At 41.7% G+C, this 17,895-nt stretch overlaps 1 protein-coding gene across 1 annotated transcript in view; it reads right to left on the reverse strand.

Moving 5' to 3' along the window:
* Window positions 1-17,895, reverse strand: part of gas6 (growth arrest-specific 6) — a 124,378-nt gene that overhangs the window by 68,975 nt on the left and 37,508 nt on the right. The window contains exon 5 of the mRNA XM_084309221.1: window positions 15,115-15,237. Within this exon, the coding sequence (XP_084165347.1) occupies window positions 15,115-15,237 (123 nt within the window). The remainder of the gene's footprint in view (window positions 1-15,114; window positions 15,238-17,895) is intronic.

The raw sequence follows: 17,895 nt of genomic DNA on the forward strand, positions 1-17,895 counted from the left end.
ACAGTTAGGAGAACACTCCCCTGTAGCTACTGCACTACAGTTCAGATTAATACAGTTAGGAGAACGCTCCCCTGTAGCCTACTGCACTACAGTTCAGATTAATACAGTTAGGAGAACGCTCCCCTGTAGCCTACTCCACTACAGTTCAGATTAATACAGTTAGGAGAACGCTCCCCTGTAGCTACTCCACTACGGTTCAGATTAATACAGTTAGGAGAACGCTCCCCTGTAGCCTACTGCACTACAGTTCAGATTAATACAGTTAGGAGAACGCTCCCCTGTAGCTACTGCACTACAGTTCAGATTAATACAGTTAGGAGAACGCTCCCCTGTAGCCTACTGCACTACAGTTCAGATTAATACAGTTAGGAGAACGCTCCCCTGTAGCTACTGCACTACAGTTCAGATTAATACAGTTAGGAGAACACTCCCCTGTAGCTACTGCACTACAGTTCAGATTAATACAGTTAGGAGAACGCTCCCCTGTAGCCTACTCCACTACGGTTCAGATTAATACAGTTAGGAGAACGCTCCCCTGTAGCCTACTGCACTACAGTTCAGATTAATACAGTTAGGAGAACGCTCCCCTGTAGCTACTGCACTACAGTTCAGATTAATACAGTTAGGAGAACACTCCCCTGTAGCCTACTGCACTACAGTTCAGATTAATACAGTTAGGAGAACGCTCCCCTGTAGCCTACTGCACTACAGTTCAGATTAATACAGTTAGGAGAACGCTCCCCTGTAGCCTACTGCACTACAGTTCAGATTAATACAGTTAGGAGAACACTCCCCTGTAGCCTACTGCACTACAGTTCAGATTAATACAGTTAGGAGAACGCTCCCCTGTAGCTACTGCACTACAGTTCAGATTAATACAGTTAGGAGAACGCTCCCCTGTAGCCTACTGCACTACAGTTCAGATTAATACAGTTAGGAGAACGCTCCCCTGTAGCCTACTGCACTACAGTTCAGATTAATACAGTTAGGAGAACGCTCCCCTGTAGCCTACTCCACTACGGTTCAGATTAATACAGTTAGGAGAACGCTCCCCTGTAGCCTACTGCACTACAGTTCAGATTAATACAGTTAGGAGAACGCTCCCCTGTAGCTACTGCACTACAGTTCAGATTAATACAGTTAGGAGAACGCTCCCCTGTAGCTACTGCACTACGGTTCAGATTAATACAGTTAGGAGAACGCTCCCCTGTAGCTACTGCACTACAGTTCAGATTAATACAGTTAGGAGAACGCTCCCCTGTAGCTACTGCACTACGGTTCAGATTAATACAGTTAGGAGAACGCTCCCCTGTAGCTACTGCACTACAGTTCAGATTAATACAGTTAGGAGAACGCTCCCCTGTAGCCTACTCCACTACAGTTCAGATTAATACAGTTAGGAGAACGCTCCCCTGTAGCTACTCCACTACAGTTCAGATTAATACAGTTAGGAGAACGCTCCCCTGTAGCCTACTGCACTACGGTTCAGATTAATACAGTTAGGAGAACGCTCCCCTGTAGCTACTGCACTACGGTTCAGATTAATACAGTTAGGAGAACGCTCCCCTGTAGCTACTGCACTACAGTTCAGATTAATACAGTTAGGAGAACGCTCCCCTGTCCTGCACTACAGTTCAGATTAATACAGTTAGGAGAACGCTCCCCTGTAGCCTACTGCACTACGGTTCAGATTAATACAGTTAGGAGAACGCTCCCCTGTAGCCTACTCCACTACGGTTCAGATTAATACAGTTAGGAGAACGCTCCCCTGTAGCCTACTGCACTACAGTTCAGATTAATACAGTTAGGAGAACGCTCCCCTGTAGCTACTGCACTACAGTTCAGATTAATACAGTTAGGAGAACGCTCCCCTGTAGCCTACTCCACTACGGTTCAGATTAATACAGTTAGGAGAACGCTCCCCTGTAGCCTACTGCACTACAGTTCAGATTAATACAGTTAGGAGAACGCTCCCCTGTAGCTACTGCACTACAGTTCAGATTAATACAGTTAGGAGAACGCTCCCCTGTAGCTACTGCACTACAGTTCAGATTAATACAGTTAGGAGAACGCTCCCCTGTCCTGCACTACAGTTCAGATTAATACAGTTAGGAGAACGCTCCCCTGTAGCCTACTGCACTACGGTTCAGATTAATACAGTTAGGAGAACGCTCCCCTGTAGCCTACTCCACTACGGTTCAGATTAATACAGTTAGGAGAACGCTCCCCTGTAGCCTACTGCACTACAGTTCAGATTAATACAGTTAGGAGAACGCTCCCCTGTAGCTACTGCACTACAGTTCAGATTAATACAGTTAGGAGAACGCTCCCCTGTAGCCTACTCCACTACGGTTCAGATTAATACAGTTAGGAGAACGCTCCCCTGTAGCTACTGCACTACAGTTCAGATTAATACAGTTAGGAGAACGCTCCCCTGTAGCCTACTGCACTACAGTTCAGATTAATACAGTTAGGAGAACGCTCCCCTGTAGCCTACTGCGGTTCAGATTAATACAGTTAGGAGAACGCTCCCCTGTAGCCTACTGCACTACAGTTCAGATTAATACAGTTAGGAGAACGCTCCCCTGTAGCTACTCCACTACGGTTCAGATTAATACAGTTAGGAGAACGCTCCCCTGTACTGCACTACGGTTCAGATTAATACAGTTAGGAGAACGCTCCCCTGTAGCTACTGCACTACAGTTCAGATTAATACAGTTAGGAGAACGCTCCCCTGTAGCCTACTGCACTACAGTTCAGATTAATACAGTTAGGAGAACGCTCCCCTGTACTGCACTACAGTTCAGATTAATACAGTTAGGAGAACGCTCCCCTGTAGCTACTGCACTACAGTTCAGATTAATACAGTTAGGAGAACGCTCCCCTGTACTGCACTACAGTTCAGATTAATACAGTTAGGAGAACGCTCCCCTGTAGCCTACTGCACTACAGTTCAGATTAATACAGTTAGGAGAACGCTCCCCTGTAGCCTACTGCACTACGGTTCAGATTAATACAGTTAGGAGAACGCTCCCCTGTAGCCTACTGCACTACAGTTCAGATTAATACAGTTAGGAGAACGCTCCCCTGTAGCTACTGCACTACAGTTCAGATTAATACAGTTAGGAGAACGCTCCCCTGTAGCCTACTCCACTACAGTTCAGATTAATACAGTTAGGAGAACGCTCCCCTGTAGCCTACTGCACTACAGTTCAGATTAATACAGTTAGGAGAACGCTCCCCTGTAGCTACTGCACTACGGTTCAGATTAATACAGTTAGGAGAACGCTCCCCTGTACTGCACTACAGTTCAGATTAATACAGTTAGGAGAACGCTCCCCTGTAGCTACTGCACTACAGTTCAGATTAATACAGTTAGGAGAACGCTCCCCTGTAGCTACTGCACTACAGTTCAGATTAATACAGTTAGGAGAACGCTCCCCTGTAGCCTACTGCACTACAGTTCAGATTAATACAGTTAGGAGAACGCTCCCCTGTAGCCTACTGCACTACAGTTCAGATTAATACAGTTAGGAGAACACTCCCCTGTACTCTACTACGGTTCAGATTAATACAGTTAGGAGAACGCTCCCCTGTACTCCACTACGGTTCAGATTAATACAGGGAAAGGTATACATTGGGGGCTCGAGTCCGGGATATGAAAATAAATCCTGATTTCATCTGCGAGTTGTAAACTGTATGGAAACGTGAAGTTAGCTACTGGAAAACGGACGTCTCGTCATTAAATTAACAGAGTTAAAAATGATCATGCCCCTTTTTTTTCAAATCGCGGATGTCGCGGTTGTCTGTTCTCCATCCCGCGGGTTCCTTGACACACCGCGGGATTGCGGTGATGCAGTTAACGCGACAGCCCTAGTTCTCATTACTCGCCTAGCCCTAGCTGTACGTCTATTTTACTCTCATGTTTACAAACATCAACAAACCATCAATTTGGGAATCTTATATTTTGAATAACATTTATACTTGGGACTACTACTTGGCCTTTGAACTAAACCATCATAAACTGACAAAAAGAAAAATCTATAGTAAATGTATGACGAATCGATTAATGCTGACCCACAGGAAGCAGGGGGGGGGGGGCAGGTAACTGTATCACCACAGAAGGAGAAGAGCAGGCCGACAGGCTGACAAGGTCACAGAGAAAGAGAGAGACAAAGAGAAAGAGAGAGAGAAAGAGAAAGCTCTGATGGGGAGGACACCTTCCTAGATCACATGTTGTTGGCTACAGAGACATTGTGCTGGATATGCTTGTATAAACACAGAGTGACTCTGCAAAAACTCCCCTCAGCACTGACCTCTAATAATCGAATGTCAGAGTAGGGGTTGAGTAATACGGCTTAAATATTACATCACAGTATTTCTACTGGCTATTTTGAGGGCTGGGTATCATTTGAAATTATACTTATTTCCCCCAATACTTTCAATGAATGAATGTTCATTGCATTTATATATCACTTTTATAGACACTCTAAATGGCCTCCTTCACCACCACTGTGTAGCATCCAACCGTGGGCTACGCAGGCTCAGACAATTAAGGAGAGGGGATTATTAGGTGGCCTTGATGTCAGAGACCTGAATGAAGTTTAAGCCTTACAGCTTTGCTTTCATAAAGCTAACTATCTGTTTAAACCACATCTATTCATGTATTTATTATTATTATAATAAGAATTAAATTAATTTGTGCAACGTTTTCTTTCAATACAGGAGAGCAAATATGAGTTGAGATGTTTGTAAGTTTACCGTTCAAAAAAGTAAGAATGGGATGGAGATGTATTTCTATTGTTGGGATTAACTTGTGGAACAATGCCGATTGTTACGTTACCCTGATCAGGTGTTCCCAGTGTGATGTGTAATGTCTGGTTGTAGTTCCCTGTCCTGGTCTTGTCGTTTCCCTCCCAGGCGTATCCATCTGTAATCCGCCCAGGCGTTTCTTGTCTCGTCATTCCCTTGTGTATAACTGTTCTGTTCTCCCCTGCATGTGTGGCTGATCCTGTCTGTACAGTCCTTGTTTGTTGTTAATTTATGTTATTCCTTCAGTTTCTAAACCCATGGTAACTATATAATAAACATCTTTCTGTTACTTTGGCTACCGTTTCCAATTATGTTGCATTGACAAGACGACAAGCACTTTTTCAGTCAATGGTAACGTAATACCGATATACATTTAAGAGTCATTCACTTTTGGTTTTCCAAAAAAATTGGTTTGTATAGCTATTTTTGAGAGTTGAATACAACTAAGAATACTACTACTATTATAAATATCATGTATTGTAGCAGTTACCATTTCATGACAAACTTTTTCACTGCAGGGTAATTCAAAATGCATTGGCTTACATTTGTCGTTTAGCACTGCAGTGTCATTTGATTGATGCCAGGATTCCATGAAGATAACTGCTGTTTAGCTGGAGGCTGAGGGAGTATTGCTTCACTCATTTGAAACAGAACATGGGAATAAACTTCTCTCACTGTTAAAAGTGATCTATGTATTCACAGTGCTTTGTGTGGCTTGCGTAAGAATATCAGTCTCCACGATCTCCATGTGAAGGCATATCACAAGAAGGTTTTAACTTAGGGCTGGGCGATATAACGATAATTATCGCGATATATTTTAATAATCGATATAAAAAAATGTAAAAATCGAAATAAAATATATAGATTTCTTTTTTTTGTGACCTGCAACAGGGCAGTTTTAAAACCAGAGACCACAGACTTGTCTTTCTTGCCTGCAACTTAAAGTAATGGCTTTGCTTGTCCAAATGACAATACTGACCAAATTGAGATTTATTTTTCTCTTGTCCATTTATTTTGTTTGCTTTCTAATTTAAAATACAGTTTGAAACCGTCTGTACACAGTAGGCTATATGTGCTAGCAGAGCTAGTCTCCAGTCACGAGTCACGGTGCACATGTGTGGTGGTTTGTCCACCAAAAAAGCGCCAAAAGATAGAAAAGAAACTAGCAGAGCCAGAACTGAACTCCCCTGGAGCCACAGCCAGCAGAGAAGCCGGTTTACTTTCGCTTTCAAACCAGCTGCAGCCTGAGAACTGGAGTGTGAGGGGATGTAACACTAAAGATGGCGGCAACGGCAAAGAATTGCTGCAAAATAAACATACATCTGTTGTTTAAAAAAATATACTTATACAATATCGATAATATTGAATATCGAGTGATCTTCGATATCGCAATATCATTTTTGGCCATACCGCTAGGGTTGGGCACCGGGAACCGGTTATAATAGGAACCGATTCTTAACACTATGGTCACTAAAAAACGCCGTACCACGTCATTCCCCGCCATGCTCATTCTGCCAAAGACGCCGTACCACGTCTTTGATATCAATATTTCAAAAATCTGTGATCGAAATCATATTTCTCCCCCGGAGACTTGAGATCTACTGTTGATCCCCTCTCAACTCTCCAACGGTTCAAGAGCGCCATCTGGTGGCCGATCGGCGGATCGCCCAGAGCGGAAACAAGAAATGGAAGCTGGTGCTCATTCCAATTCGGTCCGATCACTCGCTAATAGTCCCAGGACTCGAGCTAGACACAACGGATAGCAATCCGTTACCAATAACTCGATAAACAACATGATTTGGACGTATATACTATTATACAACCTGGAAATGGATCGCATATTTCTACATCCCATAATAGGAATATTTCTGTTCCACGCTCATCGCCCAACGCTATGAGGAAGCTACGGTAAGATTCAGCGTTATTTTTTAACGTGTTCGATACTAACTGCTCTAATGATCATATCACCCACACTAGATGAATCATCTAACGTTGGCCACGGAATTATAAACGACCCCCCCCCATCCGGTCAACATCAGATGATCAGTAGTAACTTCTAGAAGCACGTCCATTTGAATTTTTTTATCTCACGCAGATTTCTATCAAACTGTATTTGATCATCAATATAATGCATTTGGGGCTATAAATCACGTTCTGGATAAAGCTGCAGAAAACGATAAAAACATACTTTAGACCGTATTTTAATTAGTGCTGTCAAACGATTAAAATATTTAACTCGATTAATCGCATGATTGTCCATAGTTAACTCGCGATTAATCGCAAATTAATCGCATTTTTCCTTCTTTTTTTTTCTTAAACAGATCTTTTTCAAGTTCCAAGTTTTAATACTCTTATCAACATGCGAGTCAACAAATGCTTGCTTTGTGCAGCCATTTAACACAAAAGGATGACCCTCATGCATTGCAAATTTGCATCAAATTCAAAACAGAGTGATGCACAAAATAACTTAAAAGAAAATAATAATTTAAAACAATGAATAAAGTGTGCATGAAATAATAGGGGAAAGAAAACGTTAGGAACTTGTTACATTCACACACACAAGGGCTGATTAATCACACACCCCCCTCTCCCCCAGCTCTTTTTCTCTTTTGCCCCTTCCTCATCTCTCTCACCCCCCTCTCTCTCTATATCTCACACACACACACACACACACACACACACACACACACACACACACACACACACACACACACACTTCAGAAACAAACATAATATCAATGAGAGCATCAATAATACACCTGAGTGAAGTCTAGTTAAAAAAAAAAAAAAAAAAAAAAAAATTTAGTTAATCTTGAGTTAAAAAAATTAGTGGCATTAATAGAATCGAGAGTTAACGCGATATTAACGCGATATATTTGACAGCCTTAATTTTAATATGAATATGTGAATGAAAAAGTATAACGTTGCTACACCCTGAACAATAGATACTTGATGTTGAATGGGCCATAGTAATGTCAATTTAGCAATACAATTTAAAAAGTTATATCCCTGCAAAGAAGGGGAACTTCTCCATAGACAAATAGAGCTGGCGGAGGATGGTATATTAAGAATATAAGCCTGGCGACCAAAGTGTTAATTTCGATGCTTAAAAAAAAAAAAAAAAAAAAAAATCTTTGTTAATTAATACCCTAGTTACAGTACAGCAACCAAATTAAACTGTATCAAGTCAACTGACAATGTGAATAGTATGAAAAAAAATTATGATTTTTCTAAAAAAAAATTAAAATCTCCTGTGAAATAAGCTGTGACCTGTTTTGACCTGCAGCTCAAAGAATCGGAATGGAGAATCGTTTAGAACAGGAATCGAAATGGAGAATCGGAACCGGAATCGTTCAAATCCAAACGATGCCCAACCCTACATATCGCCCCCAGCCCTATTTTAACTGGTGACAATCTAAGATTGTCATATCGCCCGACGCCCACCCCTATATCCAGCCACCATGCAGAATGCCTCTTCCTGTACGTATCGCCAACCATCTCTCTAACACACAGCTGCCCTGTTTGACTCTTGCACTTGTTTAGGGGCTAGAGTTAGGGAACGTGTCCACTGAGCGTGTCTCTAGCACTCGAGAGCGCCGGTTACAATTGACAATACCAGCAGCTTACAACCAGCGGGCCAAAAGCACTTCTCTCAAAGGAGGTCTGTAATGGAAATAATTCATTCAGATCTAATCAGACAATGCAGCACTTCGCCACAAGTTGGTGCAATGGTGTGGATTACGGTTGCCGCTGTGATGTGAAATTTCCCACGACTAATAAACTTGTGACAACACCGGTATTGTGTCACCGTTCAATATCTGTAGAGCAGAAACATACTGTTGCTGGTCTGGGCTGGTCCTCTGAGCTCCTCTTCAATCAAGCTGCTGTGGGGTTTAAACCTCTTAACACTTTCAGTGCCAGGCATAACGTTGATTAATGTCCTTGAGTGCCATCATCCACTTCAATGATAGCGTTAAAAACGCATAATCTATGTTTTAAATGATGGCTATGTGTCTAATCTGCCCAACGCTTATCAATGACTTGTTTGCAGTAAACATTGTCGAAACGGATTGTTTTTTTAATCGGTTCATATCCTTTTTATAGCATTTCGAAAAGCTATCGTTTTCAAAAATTTGCGGAAAATAGAAAGATTCCCTCATAAACGGCATTTATTGGAATATTCTCGAATACACTAGACACGTTGTCATTTGTCGGCCTATTTATGAATAGTTTTCAAATAAACGCTAGATTATCGATAGTATGTGTATTTATGCATGCTATAGAAGCGAGCTGAGAAATCGATTCTCTCATTTCCTCAACAGCACACACACACACAAACACACATATACACATACGGGTAGGGATGGGTACCGAATTCGGTACTTTTGAGGTACCGAACCGAAACACGTCGGTACTACCGAGTATCGAATCAAGTGAGAAACCGAAAAAAAAATTAAAAAAAAATTAAAAAAAATATTTTGTATTACTTTTTTTTTTTTTTTTTTTTCATGTCAACGTTCACACGCACAATATATGCTTACCTAGGATTTGACTTGATTCAACAACAAAGCAGTCGGAGCAATGACAAGCCGAAAACTGTCGAAATTGTAGTTATTTGAAGTTTGGATTTTTTTTTACGACTGAGGTAGGTAAATTAAATTTCGACAGTTTTCGGCTTGTCATTGCTCCGACTACTTTGTTGTTGAATCAAGTCAAATCCTAGGTAAGCATATATTGTGCGTGTGAACGTTGACATGAAAAGAAAAAAGTTAAAAAAATAAAAAAAAGTTAAAAAAAAAATTTATAAAAAATATTTTTTTGTATTTTTTTTTAAAAAAAATTTAAAGTACCGAAAAAAGGTACCGTCGGGTACCGGTATCGATTCACAGGTACCGGTACCGGTACCGGTATCGGTTCAAATGTGAAAGGTACCCATCCCTACATACGGGACACGCTGTTATCTCAGTGAATACAGCTCTTATTATCCTAAAACTGGTAACATAGACTCCTTACCTTACCTTACCTCCTACCACCTATCAGATGTTCTCCAAAAAGATTATTCCAATTCCTGATCGCCATTCCAAATATCGATCGCGTTTATTGATTGATTATTGGCTGCTGTAAATATATATTCCAGGCTGCTTTCCATCTCGCGATCACTTCCATGTTGATCAGATCCCTCGCCAGCATAGTGGAGCGAGGAGGCTCCCCCTCCACAGATCCACCAGTATAATCGAATGGCCTGCAGTTACACAGGGATAGACGATAGGGGGCGGTATTTTCCCATCGGAGCTCCTAGAGGGGCTGCTGTACCAACGGGAGACTCTGTTGATGAAATATGAATTCAGATCGCTAATAAAAAAATTAAAAACGACAATTCGCGTCGGTGGCACTCAATGGGGGGCATGAAATGACAACATAACATGTCTGTGGCACTCAAAGTGTTAACAGGCAGGCAGAAAAGTGGCCATTTCTTTTTACTTGAACTTGAGGACTGCAATACTTTTTTTGCAAAGCTTAGCTTTATACTTATAGCACATGCATGATCCTGGTCTCTTTTGAAAGATAACATTCTGAAGTTACTAATGCAAAAAAGGATAATCACTTTTAGTGCTAATTAAATAGAGTAACAGAGGTCTGAACTTGAGTTGAACTTGAACTTGTGTACTCACACATTTTTCTTTAGTGGTTGCATGATTCCAGATTTCATTATTCCAGCATAGAGGTATGGAAAACCATAGCCTGAAGTCTAATGTAGTACATGTCCAAATTTGATAAAAATCTGCTCAGAAATGGGTCTTTGAGAGACATTTTAACACTTTGAGTGCCAACGACGAGATCTCTCGTTAGTTCATGCCAACCGTTCAGTGCCAACGAGACGAGAGATCTCGTTTTTGACATTTTTTTTTATTTATTAGCGATTCCCATTCATATTTCATCAATCTAGCCTCACGTTACCACTGGGACTCTGTCTGAGCTCCATTGGGAAAATACCGCCCCCTATCGTCTCTCCGGATGGTACTGCACCCCTTTGGATTGGATTGAATGAAAAGCATGGGGGAAAAAAATCCTGCTTCCACATTTTACTTGTCAGACAAGTAACCCGAGACGATCGAAGTCATTGCCGAGCCGCAGAACAGCAGAGAATGTGTGTTTACAGTACCCAGCGTTGGATCAATAAACGCGATAGATTGGAATAATCTTTTTGGAGAACATCTGATCTGAGGTAAGGAATCTATTTTACCAGTCTTGGGATAATCAGAGCTTTTTTCACCTATATATCAACGTGGGCCCTATGTGTGTGTGTGTGCGGATCAGGAAATGGATAATCGATTTTTCAGCCCGCTTCTATAGCGTGCATAAGTACACATATACTATCGATAATCTAGCGTTTATTTGAAAACGATTCATAAATAGGCCGAAAAATGACAACGTTTTTTGTGTATTCCAGTATATTCCAGTAAAGGGCGATTATCACAGAATCTTCCAAAATTTTCTGGAATTTTCATAAAACGAGCGTTTTTCAAAATGGTATAAAACGGAAATGAACCGATTAAAAAACAATCAGTTTCGACAATGTTGACTGCAAACAAGTCATTGATAAGCGATGGCCATATTATACACATAATTTAAGATATAGTTTATGCGTTCGCAAATATGAGAGCTCTATCATTGAAGTGGGTGGTGGCACGCAACAGGGTTCCGGGGCACCGGACCCGTGGCACGGAAAGTGTTAATAAACAGACGACAAAATAAAAAGAAGAGAAAATCCATTTGTGCCATCCACCGCCATGCGTTCTGAAGTAGGGCTGGGCGATATGGCCTAAATATGATATCACGATATTTTCTGACCTTTCGGCGATACACGATACACATCACGATGTTTTTCTTTTTTCCCCAAACAATTCATTATGAGGCTTACCAAGACAGTATTTGAGTTTGCAAGCTAACATTAAAGACAAAATAAAATACCCATGCATTTAGCATTTTTATATTATATATTAGATTTAGATTATTGGATTATTAGATTATATATTGCATATATTTAGCAATGAGATATTATATGATTTAGATATGAAATATGATTAATTGAAAATGGGGGACCCTGATGTAAACAAGACGAAAGTCTTTCTCTGGTCTGCATCCCCTTAACAATTGTATGTATTGAGCTGTACTGTACCCATTCTGCAATATGTTAATAAAGTTTTAAATTAATCAATCAATCAATCAATCAATCAATCAATAGCATTTTAGCATTTTTATGAAACTACTGTATATTTGTATGTCTCTAAATGTTTTGATGAATTGAAAATGGAGGACCCTTGCCGAGTCTTTTTCTGGTCTTCATCCTCCAGTCCAGCTGTACTGTATTGTACCCATTCTGCAATCGTTAATAACGTTTTTATTCATTCAATCATTCAGCCAGCAACAGAATAATTTTGATTGACAGTCGAGTCTGCCAATTACGTCACACCGCTTGCACCCGCACTGCTGTTCTTAGCACCAATTGGCAAGCGCTATGCGTTTTTTACTTTCCTGAAAGTCCTCCATTGATTTTGATGAGAGCTCAGCTCAACGACAACAACAACAACAGCTCCCTGCGGCCAACGAGTGATTACCAGCGCACTGCAGCATGACTAAACGAGGCATAATGATTTTACTGCAACGAATGTTATAATAAAAGCCTTTCCATACATCTGTCTGATTGAAAACTTTATTAACAGACCGCAGAATGGGCACGCACAACTCAGCACGGGCTGAGATATGAACAGTAATGCTTGCTATCTATGTCGTCATCGGACGTTGCTATGTTTGGGTAAATACGCTGATGTTATTGAACGTGTAACTATATAACGTTAATGCCATAAAACGAATGCCTTTGTTAATAATAAGTAGTAACTTTGATGCAGTAGTGTGTGTGTGGGGGCGGCGTTGTTCAAAAGTTTGAACGGGTGTGGACCAGATTGACGCGACACAATACTCTTGGGCAAAACATCACGATATCCACAATACGTTAAAAAAGTGTATCGTTAATGAACTGTACCCGATATTTATATAATATCGTCATATCGCCCAGCCCTATTCTGAAGTCTGAGTCACTTCTCTCGTCAACTTTCACCTACTTCCTATATTTGCACCCCCCCACGTGGGGTATTGTTCGAACGGCAGCAAATAGACCTTTCGAACAGTATATTATATGTTCGGCGAAAAATGCAGCCCAAGCCGCTAGATGCTCGCAAAGTGGCATGTATACGCCTAGAGTACACGTATATATACAAAGTAATGTACTCGGTGGATACCTGAACACTGAGTAACACCGCGGCAAGCCTAGTGTGGATGGGTCATTTGTGTGACATCATGCTGTTAGCTTGTTAATGCCCCCCCCTTCCCCTCCCAGCCCCTAGTCTTCCGCTGTGATCGATGGGCCACCGCAGTGTGGGGAGTGGTTGCGTTACAGTAAAAGTTTACGTTTTTGGGGGCAATCCTATGTGGTAACAACTGCCGGAGCCAAACACAACTACCCCCCATTCAAAATAAGAGGAAACTTGTGTCTCTTCCCCCTGCACTGTCTGATAGATGTGAATGAGCCCTTAACCTTAATTTGCACCTTACCTTAATGTTTTGTATCTCATTGCACGCATTTGTACTAGTGCACTGCAACCTTGCCCAGGCCCGACCGCCGTTTTTTATTTGTATTTTTTTTTTATTATTGCGTTTTTTTTTTTTTTTTTTTAATATAACTAGGGTTATAGGATAACCTTCGTTTTCCTTAAAGGGGAACTCCAACATTTTGGGAAATTAGCTTATTTAACATCTTCCCTGGAGTTAGACAAGAAGATACATACCTTTTTTGTCTCTGTGCGTGCATTTTAGCTTTGGGAATAGACGCTCCGTTAGCATAGCTTAGCTTCATCACTGGAAGTGAGGCAGGGCTGTAGCCTTACAGTGCCTTACAGTGTATTGCAAGGTCTGACATTGACCAAACTTGATATGCATGACCTTGGTGGGCTCTAGGTCAACTCCTGAAAAGGGGGTCAATGTCAGACTTTGCAATCAAAAGTTAGGGGCTAATAACCCTTGCCATAATTTCAGTGTGCCCCCTAACTTTTGATTGCAAGGTCTGACATTGACCCCCTTTTCAGGAGTTGACCTAGAGCCCACCAAGGTCATGCATATCAAGTTTGGTCAATGTCAGACCTTGCAATACACTGTAAGGCACTGTAAGGCTACAGCCCTGCCTCACCTCCAGTGATGAAGCTACGCTATGCTAACGGAGCGTCTATTCCCAAAGCTAAAATGCACGCACAGAGACAAAAAAGGTATGTATCTTCTTGTCTAACTCCAGGGAAGATGTTAAATAAGCTAATTTCCCAAAATGTTGGAGTTTTCCTTTAAGATTCGTTTTCTCTTTTGCGCCAAGCTGTCATCAGAGAAACATTTGGATGTAATTACCGCAGCGCGCAGGGAGAACTCAGGCCGGGGACAACTCGATTGGTTGTGTTGGAATATAGCCAGTTGGCGAACGTTTTATTTGTTCCTGTAGCCGGTTGGCGAAGTTTTGTTAAAGTTGTTCAACGCGTTGCTGACGTCGTGGTGAGTGATGTTTATTATTTGCTGGGTCGCTACCTGTTTTGTTGTGCTTTTCATTATGTTGCTCTGCTCGAAATCTGATTTATGTTAGTAGGCTATTGTGTGTCGTGTGTGTGTGTGTCAAAGAAGATTCTATAGCCTTCAATACGTTTTACGAGGCTGCTCTATAAGCGAGCACTGGGAGGGAGGCATTCTAAGAGCGAAACAGGCTATGTAAATGCTTCTTAGTTTTCAGCGTGATATGCGTTATTTAGGCAGACCTATTGGACATTTTCATTTTTGTTTATGTATTAAGTTAATATATAAAGTGTTTAGAATATTTAAAACAAATATAAAAAAATATATATTTTAATAATAATAATAATAATATTTTTTCGGGTTTTCACGCGGGCTAGGGCTTAAAATATTATTTACAGTCGGGCTTATTTTCGGGCAGGGCCTGAAGTTCACGGGCTCGGGCAGGGCTCGGGCTTTATTTCAAGGCCCTTGCAGACCACTAATTTGTACCTCATTGTCTGCTTTTTTTTTACTCATTGTACTTAGATTGTATATTGTATATTCCTCTTTTACTTATTTTTTTTACTGTATGAAGCACACTATCAGGGGCTCATACAGCACCAAGCATTTCACCGTAAAGTACATGTATTTCATATGTGACCAATAATAAACAAACTTGAACTGATCTAATGCTCTCAGTAGACGTGAAAGTACCTTTCTCACACCTGGCTCCTGTCCAGCCAGTGAAACAATGGCAGAGGAAGTCACCCTTTTTGTCCTCGCAGCGCACCATACCTATGGGATTACAGGGAGATGGAGAGCACTGGTCTGGAATATCTGTAGGGGGAGGGAGAAGAGAGAGAGAGAGAGAGAGAGAGAGAGAGAGAGAGAGAGAGAGAGAGAGCGAGAGAGAGAGAGAGAGAGAGAGAGAGGGGGGGGGGGGGGTGGAGGGAGAAAGGGGGAAAAGGGATGGAAGGAGAGAGAAAGAGAGAGGGAAAGAGGGAGAATTAGTGTGCGATTATTGCATTACAACCAGGGCATGTGAATATCCACACAGATGTGTGGTAAGTGTTTCACACTTGGCTGTGAGAGATGGAGAGATTGCTTTGAAATTAACACCAGATATCCATCACCAGTGATCCCATGAATACAGGAAGGACGTCTCTCTGGCTCCGTGGATCAGGACAATATAAATAGCCCAATGCTGGCTAAGCTTCCCTGCCAGAGTCACAGCAGAACGGTCCTCTAGCTCACAGGAAGCAGCTTCACATCTCAAAGTCACTTCCTATTCATCTGGCTTTTCCTCACATTGCTCTTAACACCTCCTTACCACCTCCTCACCACCTCCTTACTGCAGTAGAGACAGTCTATATACGAGACGGTGCACTGCAGTGGTTCTGAATGAGGAAATCCATAAACGCTGCAAAGTAGATACAAGGAATTTCTTTATATCACAACTTTGTCCTTTTTGACCAAATTAACCATGTTGTCAGAATTTACCAATGAAAGTAAAACAATGATATGTGTGACAGATTCTAGATACAGATGACTCTCCATTCAAAGAGGTAGAGGTCAGGTCGCGTGAATACTTTCCGCAAGGTGGTTGTCCTTCCGCGTTCGGTTTGCGCTATCTGATTGGCCACTGACCTATGCTATTACGCCCCCCTCGTAAGTAGAGAGTCGGCGCTGCACTCAACCGATTCATTCAACAGGAAGCGATTTGCGAGTACAATACACCATCACGCCAGAGTGGATAAAGAAATGGTCCAGAAATGAATATGCGTAGGGAAAGGCTTAACGAGTCAGCACGAGAGCGCACACACAAAAGCACACACGCATGATATCTGATTTATTAATGCCAAATAATGGACGACGACCGCAATTGGCACTTGAAAAGTGTAAATGATGGATTAGTCAGTAACAATTCATGACAGCTTGTATAGCTCACCTGGTTAGTGCCCTGCCTGTGGACCAGACGGTCCCCGGTTCGAATCTCTTGGATACTTCTTTTTTTTTCCTGTAACGTTAATTAATTTATCCACTCTGGTTGATAAGATAAGATATTCCTTTATTGATCCCCTTGGGGTGATTCAGGCATCATAGCAGCATGGGGGGGGGTACACAGGTAGTGAAAACAACACAAGCAGTGTAAACAAATAAGTCAATAGAATTGACTATCTAACCAACTGAAATATACAGTATTCACAGTATCACAGTATTCACATAAGGTGCAGTATGCATAAGGTGGTGTTATTGTCCTTTTTGGGACACCAGAGTGGATAGATTATTTAACGTTACGAAAAGAAGAAAAAAGTTAGCAAGAGATTCAAACCGGGGACCATAGTCCACAGGCAGGGCACTAACCAGGTGAGCTATACAAGCTGTCATGAATTGTTACTGACTGTTACAAAGGATCAGATTAAACCGAATATATATATTTATTGATTGATATATATTGCATAATATTTGTATATCGTTTGATATCCCTTGTATATTCCTTGTACATATACACGGAATATCCCTTTAGCCTAGTACAGACCATAATATTTCATTCTCCTATTGGACAGCGGTCCACAGGCGCCAAGGCCATGCCTCCAAAGTCAGGTTCAAAGTCACCGCCGGGGACATGCCTGGACATGAATGGTATTGCGCAAGGATATGAGACAGGAATAAAGCTGGTACTAGTTTATTCATCTAAGCGTATAAATACGGCGCAGGTGAATACAGAAGCACTTAGTCAGAAGTCTTGTTACCGAATAAGTTGAAGCCTCACCCACGATACGACGTGCGGTGAAGTATGGCCTGTTTGGCCCCAAATAGAGCATTGAGACCGCGTGCGAATTAATAACTGAAGTGTCAGAGTTTAACGCTGTACCGTCGAGTGCGACCTATTCTATTAAGTCAGTAATAGTCTATTTGTGTATAGTGTATCGTGCGGCTAAAGTTCTACAGTGACCAGCATCACCAACGTTTTCCTCGTATCAGCTAGAGTGCTTATCCAGGCTGGGCTGCGTGAATATTAAAGGCAACCAACTTGTGTTCGGCTTTTCTCTGATTGGCCGCGCCCCCCCGCCCCCACGCGCAAGCAAGCGCAGCCGTCCCACGTCCCAAATGAAATCCAAAGAGCAAGCGCGGCAGCGCGGCAGCGCGGGCAACCAACTTCTGTAGTGTTGGGCTGCTGTTCCAACGCACTTGTGTTGGGCTGTGGTAGCAGTGGAGCGTGGAGCGCTGCTGACTGATTATTATGTTTCGCGTTTTTAACAACCAACGGTAGATTCACTCGTCACTGTACATGTATAAACAAAGCCCATACAGTTATGAAATAATAAACACTGTTAGGACTCGCAATAATAAACACTGTTACGACTATATATATACTAGACTAGACTAGACACATAGCCATAATTTAAGATATAGTTTATGTATTCGCAAATATGAGAGCTCTGTCATTGAAGTGGGTGGTGGCAGTGTAACAACGTTCACCCTGATGTAAAG

This window comes from Notolepis coatsorum (assembly GCF_963971535.1).
Source record: "Notolepis coatsorum genome assembly, chromosome: 2".
NCBI classification, from domain to species: Eukaryota; Metazoa; Chordata; class Actinopteri; order Aulopiformes; family Paralepididae; genus Notolepis; species Notolepis coatsorum.